Here is a 12,806-nt window from a genome sequence, read left to right as displayed (position 1 = left end):
GAACATCCACCTTGCAAGTTTGTGACAAGTCAGGTGGAGGGAAGAGAATATACTGCAGGACGAAATTTCCCTGAGGCAAACCTTCTCATCTGGTTTGGAATTCCAATTTCCCTGCAGGTCCTGCTAAACGTTGCCCACTTTCCTTTGGTACAGCCTTTCAGACTAACATTCCACTCAGGAGCCTTCTCACTAGCTTATAATAATCCAAGAATCCTCACAGCTAGCAACAAGCAGATCAGTGTTCAAATCAATGCCCTTTTCTCTGCAATAAGCCCTGCATTCTGTGGTTTAAATGTCCTTAATACACTGTGATAACACGTGAAAGAAGCAAAGTGTGTAAGTGAGGGTGATGGGTAGCAGTTACGTGGGGAAGGTCAAGTGCCAGTTAAGTGAGGGGTATGGTAAGCAAGTGGGTGCCAGTTATGTAAGGAGATATGACAACAAGATGGGATGACAGATGGATGAGGAGTTGAGTGGATTAAGGGGTATAATGTGAGGGAGACTGACAGGGCAGGGTGGCAGCTAAGTGTGTGAGAGTGGGAGTCAGTGGTATGGAGTGGGTAGTCGGATTCATGGTGTCTACAGTTTGGGAGTCAGAGCTTTGGGATTAGGGAGGGGCTGGAGAGGAAATAGGAAGTAAATAAGGTCAAGGAACTGATTGGACTTGGAGTTATCGTGTCTGGGTGCATTGAAGGGCATGGGGATTGTGAATTGTGCATGCATTGTTTTTTCACTGATTTATTATTGTTAGTAAAAGCAAAAAAGTAGAGTAGTCTTCCAGGAGCAGTTTTTATATGGTGGTGGGTAAGAAAATTTTCCACGTGATCTTTTCCAAATTTATTTGAGAGGCATCAGTTCATTTTGCTCTCTCAGAAGATTATAAGATTGCTGCTAGTTATAGGATTGTCTCACTTTTACACACAAGGCCTTGGCCAGATTTCAGTGCACGAAATGTAGAGCAAAATGTGTAGATCAACTCATCATATCTTTACAATTAATTAATCAAATTTCAAAGAGATAATTAAAATAATCCAGCATTACAATACTCAAATATTGTACAAAATCAAATCCAGTTGGGACCATATTGAAGAAAATATTTAGATTTTGGATTTTAGATTTTCTTGTCACGTGTACTCAAGTACAGAAGTGCTGGAGTACAGTGAAAATTGTATCATGTTGCCACGCATGATACCATCTTGGGTACTTAAGTACAGAAAATCTTAGGTAGTCAGAGAAACGAGATAAAAAATTAAGCATTGCTTCATGGAATATTAGGAAAATAAAGAAACAAGGTAACAGTTAACATTAAAGTCTTTCGTAGTTTAAAGGAAAATAAACAAATAAGTTAAACATTCAGAGATAATGGGAACTGCAGATGCTGGAGAATTCCAAGATAATAAAATGTGAGGCTGGATGAACACAGCAGGCCAAGCAGCATCTCAGGAGCACAAAAGCTGACGTTTCGGGCCTAGACCCTTCATCAGAGAGGGGGATGGGGAGAGGGAACTGGAATAAATAGGGAGAGAGGGGGAGGCGGACCGAAGATGGAGAGTAAAGAAGATAGGTGGAGAGAGTATAGGTGGGGAGGTAGGGAGGGGATAGGTCAGTCCAGGGAAGACGGACAGGTCAAGGAGGGGGGATGAGGTTAGTAGGTAGATGGGGGTGCGGCTTGCGGTGGGAGGAAGGGATGGGTGAGAGGAAGAACCAGTTAGGGAGGCAGAGACAGGTTGGACTGGTTTTGGGATGCAGTGGGTGGTGGGGGAAGAGCTGGGCTGGTTGTGTGGTGCAGTGGGGGGAGGGGACGAACTGGGCTGGTTTAGGGATGCAGTAGGGGAAGGGGAGATTTTGAAACTGGTGAAGTCCACATTGATACCATATGGCTGCAGGGTTCCCAGGCGGAATATGAGTTGCTGTTCCTGCAACCTTCGGGTGGCATCATTGTGGCAGTGCAGGAGGCCCATGATGGACATGTCATCTAGAGAATGGGAGGGGGAGTGGAAATGGTTTGCAACTGGGAGGTGCAGTTGTTTGTTGCGAACCGAGTGGAGGTGTTCTGCAAAGCGGTCTCCAAGCCTCCGCTTGGTTTCCCCAATGTAGAGGAAGCCCCACCGGGTACAGTGGATGCAGTATACCACATTGGCAGATGTGCAGGTGAACCTCTGCTTAATGTGGAATGTCATCTTGGGGCCTGGGATAGGGGTGAGGGAGGAGGTGTGGGGACAAGTGTAGCATTTCCTGCGGTTGCAGGGGAAGGTGCCGGGTGTGGTGGGGTTGGAGGGCAGTGTGGAGCGAACAAGGGAGTCACGGAGAGAGTGGTCTCTCCGGAAAGCAGACAGGAGTGGGGATGGAAAAATGTCTTAGGTGGTGGGGTCGGATTGTAAATGGCGGAAGTGTCGGAGGATGATGAGGCAGGTGCTGAGGAAGGTGATGTGGCTGTGGTACCTGGTTTGCTTCAGGACATGGTCGAGCAGTTTCAAGGCCGAAGAGATTAGATGGAGACTGAGAGGTCCAGGAAGGTGAGGGACGTGATGGACCTCTCTGTCTCCATCTAATCTCTTTGGCCTTGAAACTGCTCGACCATGTCCTGAAGCAAACCAGGTACCACAGCCACATCACCTTCCTCAGCACCTGCCTCATCATCCTCCGACACTTCCGCCATTTACAATCCAACCCCACCACCCAAGACATTTTTCCATCCCCACTCCTGTCTGCTTTCCGGAGAGACCACTCTCTCCGTGACTCCCTTGTTCGCTCCACACTGCCCTCCAACCCCACCACACCCGGCACCTTCCCCTGCAACCGCAGGAAATGCTACACTTGTCCCCACACCTCCTCCCTCACCCCTATCCCAGGCCCTAAGATGACATTCCACATTAAGCAGAGGTTCACCTGCACATCTGCCAATGTGGTATACTGCATCCACTGTACCCGGTGTGGCTTCCTCTACATTGGGGAAACCAAGCGGAGGCTTTGGGACCGCTTTGCAGAACACCTCCGCTCGGTTCGCAACAAACAACTGCACCTCCCAGTCGCAAACCATTTCCACTCCCCATCCCATTCTCTAGATGACATGTCCATCATGGGCCTCCTGCACTGCCATAATGATGCCACCCGAAGGTTGCAGGAACAGCAACTCATATTCCGCCTGGGAACCCTGCAGCCATATGGTATCAATGTGGACTTCACCAGTTTCAAAATCTCCCCTTCCCCTACTGCATCCCTAAACCAGCCCAGTTCGTCCCCTCCCCCCACTGCACCACACAACCAGCCCAGCTCTTCCCCCCCACCTACTGCATCCCAAAACCAGTCCAACTTGTCTCTGCCTCCCTAACCGGTTCTTCCTCTCACCCATCCCTTCCTCCCACCCCAAGCCGCACCCCCAGCTACCTACTAACCTCATCCCACCTCCTTGACCTGTCCGTCTTCCCTGGACTGACCTGTCCCCTCCCTACCTCCCCACCTATACTCTCTCCACCTATCTTCTTTACTCTCCATCTTCGGTCCGCCTCCCCCTCTCTCCCTATTTATTCCAGTTCCCTCTCCCCATCCCCCTCTCTGATGAAGGGTCCAGGCCTGAAACGTCAGCTTTTGTGCTCCTGAGATGCTGCTTGGCCTGCTGTGTTCATCCAGCCTCACATTTTATTATTAAGTTAAACGTTCAACAGTCTTTGATAAGTCCTCTGTTTTCTCATTCTCCAGGAGATCTCAGCTGTCTGGAGCCGACACCACTACTACACATACAGTCACTGCTGCTGAAACTGATACCTCCCTGACCTTTCCTGGTGTCTTAGCAACATGCCTGGACAGAATCCACTCGCATGCTGAGCCCAGGCACTGCTAGGAGCTGCTAAGTCACCAGGAGGCACACTGTCAAAAGACTAGGCCAGGACCCACCGCAAGCTGCAGAGAGACCAGGCCAGGACTCACCATGAGCTTTTGAGAGATCAGTTTGGGTCCCATCATGAGCTGCTGAGACACCAGGCTGGGACCCACCAGGAGCTGCTGAGACACCAGGCTGGGCCCCACCACGAGCTGCTGAGAGACCAGGCCTGGACCCATGAAGTGCTGCTGAGAGACCAGGCCGGGACCCACCAGGAGCTGCTGAGACACCAGGCTGGGACCCACCAGGAGCTGCTGAGACACCAGTTTGGGACCTGCAATGGGGGAGGTGAATACCAAGAGAGGGAAAACATCTTAAAGGGAGGGAAAAAAGGTTAAAAAAGCACAAGAAAAAAGGAAACGAAAATTAAATAGAAGGAACAGAGGAGCTCTGGTTTGTGTCCTGCTCCACCACCAGCTTGAGCTAGCAATAATATGCTAAACTGTTGCATTCTGCAGGACTCATGCTTCTTTTTATAAAATGGCAGTTGATTTCCCCAGTCTGTTGAATTTTTAAACGTATCCAATGTGTTCTTCCAGAGAATAAAAACTTTGACAGGAAATTCTGTGGGAATTCTTGTGAGGTGTCCAACAGCCAACCATCCCCCTGCCATTCCAGTGAGCAGGCCTCCGCTTCCGCAGCCCCCAGACTGCAACCCGAAGATTCTCCCTGGCATAATACTGCAGGGTTGCAGGGCAGAAGAAAGATGAGCGGCAGAACATCATTTCTTCTGAAAACTACATCAAGGTGGCATAGATTAACACTGCCAATCATCTGGTCATCTTGCTTCTCAGTTAAACACTGCCTAAATGGTAATAACAAAAGCTCCAGTAGCAAAGGCCAATCAGAGGCACAACAGCTTGCAGAAGAGAACAGTGAGAGTCAGCTGAAACCCATTTGTATCGGGTCCACTGCAGCTTGCTGTGTAGGACAGACTGACAGTGTTAATGATGACTCAGCACATCCTGGGATATTGTCTGAGAACACAAGGTGTACAGCTGGATGAACACAGCACGTCAAGCAGCATCTTAGGAGCAGGAGAGCTGACGTTTCGGGCCGAGACGTGCTGTCCACAACCTGACTCAACAAATAAGAGGGTGAGACAAGATGGATCAGCAGGAGACAGGACATCTCCTCTGAAGTGGACTCTGATTCTGTAAATACTGAGATGGCCCAGGAGGGGACAGCAAGGCAAAGGGCTATGGTCTGATGAACAAGAAAGCATGCTGCAACTTCTCAGCCATCTGCATCGAAGGGGATTGAGCTACATGAGGATTTCCCTTTTACTAAAAGCATCACATTGCAGACACCAGGAATCTGAAATACAAACAACGTTTTGAGAAAATCAGCAGGTAGCATCTGTATAGAGAGATAAAGCATTAATTTTGAACCCAAAATGACTTTTTGGACATGTTATGTCAGACTGGTAGTTTAAATCTGCTTGTCTCTCCATAGAGTTTGTCATAATTTTGATTTTCTCCAACAATTCCTGCTTTTATTTCTTTTTTCTTAATGTTCTGTTTGTCATGGAGCAGCTGGCTAGCAAGCTCAGTTCAAGAAACATTCAGTTGCACACTATTGGTTGGATTAACAGTGATGTCCCACTTCTATCTGCTTGTGCTGTGTTAGGTTGGGGCAGAAAACCTCCGTCGACTTGTGCTTGTATTATGTTCACTTTGAGGTGGGGAACCTCAAAGAGTCTGCACAGATGCATACGCATCCTCTGCTGCCTGATTTGCTGCAGGCAGCTGAGGCAGAGAAAAGGTGGAAGGAGAAGGCACCTCTGGAAGGTCCTGACTGAAGCTTCAGGGATGCCTGTTTGTCACTCTACCTTTCTGTAGCTGCATGTTGCGCCCCTCCCTGCTCTGCTTTCTTTCAGAGAAGGGGGACCAGAAGTAAGTTGAAGTGCTTCTCTCCCTCATTCTCCTCTTGCCTTCCCAATGCAGGTCCAAGCCCATATCCAGCAGCCACTGCGAGCTCTGCAGGACCTGAGCTTCCATTTTGTCCAGAACCATGTCCTTGGAGGTAGCTATATGCTCACATACCAGGTTCATTACAGTAGACAGAAAGTGGACTAATTCCTCCATTTCCTCCTCCAATATAATGAAGGTCTCTTGCATGCCTGACTGATGTTCTTCCTTTACTTGTTGTGGAGATGCATCAATGAGGTGAAAACCAGATTGTATTGTGAAACCCACTTAGGCTAAAGTACCTACTGAGGTGACATTCCCCATGTTGGTTGAGGGTGCCAGTGGATATTGGTGGAGGGTGCAGGTGAATGTTGTGCCAATGCATCCTCTGAGGTGTCATAGGCTTCAGGCTCAGAGGTAGAGGTGCTGATAAGCCCTTACGGCCTTTGCTAATTTGCAATCTATTAAATCTGTGAAAGAGAAAAGAGAGAATTAGTTGGTGAAGGTGCAGAGGCCTCTTTGTAGAGGACTGTGGGACACTGGCTGCACTCCTGAGAAGAGCAGACCACAATTTTGCTCATTGGTTTCTGCCATTCTGAAAATCTCCAAGTTCCTTGTCCTCACCTACCAGGGGCATGGCAGCTTCCAAGAACGGTGGTGAGGATGCAGAGATCCAGATGGTCTCCACCGATCTGTGCTCTCTCCTTTCTGCTATGCATCTGCTTAAATTGCAGTGAGAGAAAGAGAAGAGTTGAATGAGATGGAAATGTGTGCAGGAGCCATCTGCGAGAATGTGTAGGCCTTCCAGCCAGTCTTCCATTCCCCAGTGAGTGTGTTGGGAGTGCAATGCCTGGGAAGTATTGGAAAGACTGGAAATATAAAGTTGGTGTGAGCTCTTGGGGCAGGTCATGCATGTCTAGTGAGGTGACATGGCTGTACAGTGATAGAAATTGACTTATAAACATAAAGTTCCAATGACAGTTTATGGTACTTCCCATGCAGAGTGCAGGAGATTGTTCATCTGCTTCCTGCACTTGTGCCTGGTTTCATTTACACATGTTTAAATCGCTGCCTTGTGTGTGACTTGGAACCAGCTCTCATGGGAGCGTTTCTTTCACCAATCAGAGGGGAAGGAATTTCCTTTCTGGTCTGGAGTTGAGTAATCAGTGAAGCATCATGAAAGAAAATATCCACCTCCTGGCACTTGGAAAACCTCTCTCGGAGTGAGATGAGGGATAACTGATAGCTTTCAAGAGTCCAAGGGTGGTCTTCAGATATGGATGTCAGTACCTTTTACCTCTGAAGGTGCCGTGGGTGCAAGCATGCCCACCCACCATCTGAATGTGACATACCATGTAAGTTCGCTTGCATGTAATGTGAGCTGAAGAGTAGATGATTACTTTGTAAAGATTGACAGACATGACACCATCTAAGACGGCAATTGAAAATCTTGGCAAGGTGACTGACCTCTCATTCCAAACTCAGGTTGCGATGAGTTGAAGAATAAGATGTTATTTCATTCAAAGAATAGATAGTCACCCAAAACTAATCATACACGCATTTCTGTAGAATTCAATTCAAGTCTTGGTCCTTTGCGTGGTCTGACATACAATTTTGTGCACTTTCTTGAGAGTCTGAATGGGCATAATTGACATTTAAATGTTGAAGTGTAAGCAGATATGAACTTCCACTGAGCCTCAATATGCTAAATGTTAAGAACTGTCCAGGGTCATTAGGTTCTAGTCATTTGGTTGAAAAGGTAGATATGACTTCATGAAAGTATTGCAAAGTTTTTGACCTTTGAATGTTTGAGTTTTTCCAGTGGCATGGAGCCCTCAAGCCATCATTGGCCCATATGACATGTTATAAAACTGACGTTTCTAGGATCGTTATGATGTGGGGCTTTATTTTGGCTAAAATGGTGTGGAGGTGCCAGTGTTAGACTGGGGTGGACTAGGTCAGAAGCCACAATACACCAGGCTGTAGTCCAACAGGTTTATTTGAATCACAAGTTTTCAGAGCACTACTTCTTCGTCAGGTCAAATAAACCTGCTGGGCTATAACCTGGTGTCATGTGACTTCTGAGCTAGAATGGAACAGAGAACAGTGTCACATGACCTGCTTCAAATCTCATTGACAACAAGCGTGGGCAGGTTGCTTCTTATGGGACAGACTTTTTCAGTGGAAGATACAAATTGCTCACATCTGTAGAATTTTAGCAAGGACATCTGGAATGGTTGTGGAGAGATTGTTGACCTCAACATTTCTCAGGAAGATGTGAGAAATATCAGACTTTATGAAAGGTGACACGTAATTGTCCATTGAACTCCAAATTAGAATTAAGTTGGTCATTTAGAAGTTAGTTATTTAATATTTCTACCTGATACAAAGCTACTCTGACTCATGTTGGGATGGGCTTTAAGCAGATACAGTCTAGGAAACCATTGTAAGATGATTTGCAGATATATTAAGGTATCCTTGAACTTCACACAGGTTAGCCTGCAAAAGTCAAGGAGGGGATGGCCCGGTGGTATTATCACTAGACTATTAATCCAGAATCCCTGGTGATGTTCTGGGGACCCAGGTTCAAATCCTGCCATTGGCAGATTGTGGAATTTAAGTACGATAAATGTCTGGAATTAGGAGTCTAATGATGACCATTGTGGATTGTGAGGGGAAAAGATGTCGTTCGCTAATGTCATTCAGGGGAAAAAAAACTGCCATTCTTATCTGGTCTGGCCGACATGTGGCTTCAGTCCCACCGCAATGTGATTTACACTTAGGGAAATTAGGGATGGGTAAAAAAAATTCTTGCCTGGCCAGTGACACACACATCCTGTAAATGAATAATTAAAACAAATCGAAGATACAGTGAGTCTACAGAGGTAGAGATGGCTAATTTCTAATGTTTACTGCACAGAATTCCCAGAAAATCAGGATACAGTTACACTCACAGAATCATACCTGACTGACATAATCTCAGACTCAAGCCTCACCATCCCAGGGTATGTCCCATCCCACTGATAGGACAGTCCCAGTGGAGGTGGCAGCACTGTAGTATTCGGTTGGATAAGTGTTCCCCTAGGAATTTTCAATATTGACTTTGGATTCAAGGAAGTCCCATGAATCAGGTCAAACATGGGCAAGAAAACCAACTGCTGATTCTCACCTGCTACATTGCTAACACTCCCTGACGGATGAACGCCGAATCAGCCCACCTCATGTTGAGCATTGGCAGCTGCATTGAGGGCGGCAAGGGCAAAAATGTACTCTGAGTGGGGAACTTCAATGTCCATTTCCAAGAGTAGCTCCCCTGCTGATGTAGGATATCTTTCAGCATGTAATATGGTATTACCACTGCACTAAATGGTGCAGAATTCAACAGATCTGGCAAATCAAAACAAGGCCATTTGATGATATATAGCATCAGGGAGCCCAAGCAAAACTGGACTCAATGGGAGAGAACAAGGTGTAGAGCTGGATGAACCCACAGGCCAAGCAGCATCGGTGGAACAGGAAAGCTGCCGTTACGGGCCTCGACCCTTCTTCAGAAATGGGGGAGGCGAAGGGGGTTCTGAAATAAATAGGGAGAGAGGGGGGAGGTGGATAGAAGATGGATAGAGGAGTCAACAGGAATTAGGCGGTAAACCCTCTGCACCCTGGAGTCTTCCCTAATACGAAGGAAAATGGTTGCAATTGTTCGATATCTTCGCCAAAGGACATCATTCAGGTGCTCCTCAGTCTATTGCAAATGGTAATAAAATTAGTGTCACACAAGTGTCAGGCAATTACATCTCCAGCAAGGAAGTCCTCCTTGGCATGCAATTACATCAGCATCACTGAATTCCCACAATCGTCATGGGGGAACAGCATTAACCAGAAAGTGAGTTGGACCAGCCATATACATTCTGTGGTTACAAGATTAGCTCTGAGCTTAAGAATTCTGTGACGAGTAACTTCACTCACTGACTCTGCAAAGTCTGTCCATCATCAACAAGGCACAACTCCAGAGTGTGATGGAATATTCCTCACATACCTGAATAAGTTCGGCTTCAACAACATTAGGGAAACTTGTGATCAGAAAGGTATTTTTTCTGAAGAAGAGTCTTGACCCGAAACATCAGCTTTCCTGCTCCTCGAATGCTGCTTGGCCTGCTGTGTTCATGCAGCTCTACACCTTGTATCTCAGATTCTCCAGCATCAGCAGTCCCTACAATCACTGATCTTGGAAGGTCATTGGATGCCAGTTTTGTCTGCTTTTATGTCAGGTTTTCTGTATAGTACTTTATTTTTTTCCACAGATTCTGTTCTCAACGAAATGATTAAAACTAGTGATTAAAGCCAATCACCTCCCAGTGATTGAGAAATATAAGAATACAGCACTCGGGCACATCTAACATGGTGCCCAGCTGCCTACCTTCTTCAGGGAGAAAGGTGGCTTTGTGGATATGTGACAAGACTCATAATCATGGCAAACCTGGCTTTGAATCCCACTTTGGCAGATGGTGGAATTTGAACTGAATAAAAATCTCAAATAAAAAAAATACTAGCCTCATGGCAGCCATGTAACAAGACGGTCAAAGTGTTATCCAAATGAATGCCCTTCAGGGAACAAAGCCTGGCCTGGCCTACAAGTGACTCCAAATTCATTGCAATGGGGTTGACTTTGAACTGTCCTCAAGGCAATTAGGAACAGACAGTGACGCCCAAATCCAGTGAACAAATAATAAGCAACTTGATGTCAGAAGAGCCCTGAGATCAAGGCTCCTGCCTGTTTTTGGAAAATTTACAGCACAGGATGGAACCCCAAAGCTAGGGACTACAACAAATGATTTATCAGACAACTGACAAAGGGTTTCATTACTTACCCTCTTCAGCTGAATATATAATGACTACTGGGCTGTAAGGGCCTTCGCCTTTGTTATTGTAGACTCCGACTTTTACTTCATAAGGACAGAAAGGTGGCACACTTTCATTCCTAAACACGTATCTTGATGCGTCTGCCGAGGTTACTGCTGCCTTCATCCAGCTTGTCGTTCCCAACAGTCGGAAAGCGACAACATATCCAAAGCCTTCACCATTTTGTAACTCTTCAGGCACAGGCTGAGAATCAAAGGTTAAAAAAACATTGTTACCAAAAAGAAACTGCAACAACTTATATTTGTGTTGCACAAGATATTTTACATAGAGAAGAAAGATCTGAAAGAAACTAGCAATGTGACCAAATGCAAAGACATCAAAAACCACCAACTGTTGGCCTGAGACTAAACCTTCGCAGAGGCATAAAGTTCCACATTGGCTCCCAACTGGCTTTGCTTTTCAAACTTATTGTATTAGGCACCAGAATCATCTTGCGTGTTTTTGCAATTGGTAGACAAACCAATGGAACAGAAAACTGTTCCAAAAGCTTTCCAGAGCATTCATTACATTTGTTTTTCATCATTTTAACCCTTAACACACTAAAGAAATGAAAAATTGGTTCAAAAGTATTACTGGAAACTTTCCTGGTGGCTTTCAGCTGTTTGGAAACTCCTGGTGTCATGAAAGACATTACAAATGTGTCATTATCCATGCTTTCTGTCCACAATTTCAGTCACTGAGGGAGCTGAAATATAGGATGTGACTGGAAAAAAAAATACTGACAACATTTATGTTCGGTGATATGAACGGCAGCTCTCAAAATGGCCAAACATTTACATAACTTCACCTTGCAAATTACAAAGTTAGCCCCCACATCCAGCTCCAACTCTTCTACCAGCCCTACATCCAATCCCAGCCCCAAGCCCTGTCGGGTCTTCACTATCACCCCCCGACTTCCTCTTCACTGAGAACAAATGGTCAGTCCTCACTAAAGGGACACATCTTCTTTACCCTCCGCCCACAGATCAATGAATGCCACACATGTCTGGATGTTGAACACTTTGTCTGCCACCTCTGCGCCTATTTCTTTGACCAGGTGTCCAACCCACCCTTCACAGATCCCTTCTCCCACCTCCAACACCCCATCCTCCAGGACACCACCCCAAGGCCTCCTACTCTCCCTCGACCTCATCATCTCCATCTGCTGTCGCAACATCAATCGCCTCAACCTTTCCACCCCCTCACGCACTCCATCCTCTCCCTCACAGGACACACAGCCTGCTCGGTCCATCCAGTCCATCCACAAGCTCACCATTAAACCTGTAGATAAGGGAAGCACAGTAGTAGTATGGAGCACAAACCTTTGCGGCCAGGCATCAACTCTCTTACACGTCCTCCTACCGTCCCCTCGATTATGACCCCACTCCTGACCACCAAAACGTTATCTCCCAGACTCATAACCTCATCACTTCAGGTGACCTTGCGCCCACAGCCTCCAAACTCATCGTTTCCCAACACCACTCCGCCCATTTCTATCTCCTTCCCAAAATCCACAAGACTGACTGTCCAAGCTGACCCATTGTCACTGCCTGCTCCTGGCCCAATGAAATTATCTCTGCCTACTTGCCTCTGGTTTTTCTCCCCTGGTCCAGGAACTCCCCACCCATGCCTTCCCCTTCCTTCAAGACTGACAATTCCTTGGCCCCTAAAACCTCATCTTCACATGGACAGCCAATTCCTGTACACTTATATCCCCCACACGGATGACCTAAAAGCCCTCTGCTTCTTTTTCTCCCATAGGCCCAGTCAGACCCCTCCCCCAACACGTTCATCCACTTAACTGAACATGTCCTTACCTTGAACAACTTCTCCTTTAATTCCTCCCACTTCCTACAGACTAATGGGGTGGCCATGGATACTCATATGTGTCCAAGCTATGCCTGCCTTTTCGTATGATACATGGAACAGTCCCTCTTCCGCTACTGCACTGGCAGTAAACCCCACTCTTCCTCTGCTCAATCGATAACTGTAACAGCCGTGCCTTGTGCTTCCACAAGGAGCTTGAACAGTTCATCAACCTTACTAAGATTTTTCACTCCAACCTTAAGTTCACCTGGACCATCTCTGATACCTCTGTCTCCTTCTTGGACCTTCCT

General features: G+C 46.5%; 1 protein-coding gene across 13 annotated transcripts in view; it reads right to left on the bottom strand.

Annotated features, from left to right (window-relative positions):
* LOC125460282 (contactin-4-like) overlaps positions 1 to 12,806 on the bottom strand; it is a 2,333,145-nt gene that overhangs the window by 107,231 nt on the left and 2,213,108 nt on the right. For all 13 annotated transcript variants that reach the window (XM_048547566.2, XM_048547564.2, XM_048547580.2 and 10 more), the window contains one exon: positions 10,659 to 10,893. In XM_048547566.2, the coding sequence (XP_048403523.2) occupies positions 10,659 to 10,893 (235 nt within the window). The remainder of the gene's footprint in view (positions 1 to 10,658; positions 10,894 to 12,806) is intronic.

The sequence above is a fragment of the Stegostoma tigrinum genome, chromosome 11 (genome assembly GCF_030684315.1).
Source record: "Stegostoma tigrinum isolate sSteTig4 chromosome 11, sSteTig4.hap1, whole genome shotgun sequence".
Lineage (NCBI taxonomy): Eukaryota > Metazoa > Chordata > Chondrichthyes > Orectolobiformes > Stegostomatidae > Stegostoma > Stegostoma tigrinum.
The sequence above is the reverse complement of the archived record's forward strand: the minus strand, read 5'-3'. Positions and strand labels throughout refer to the sequence as shown.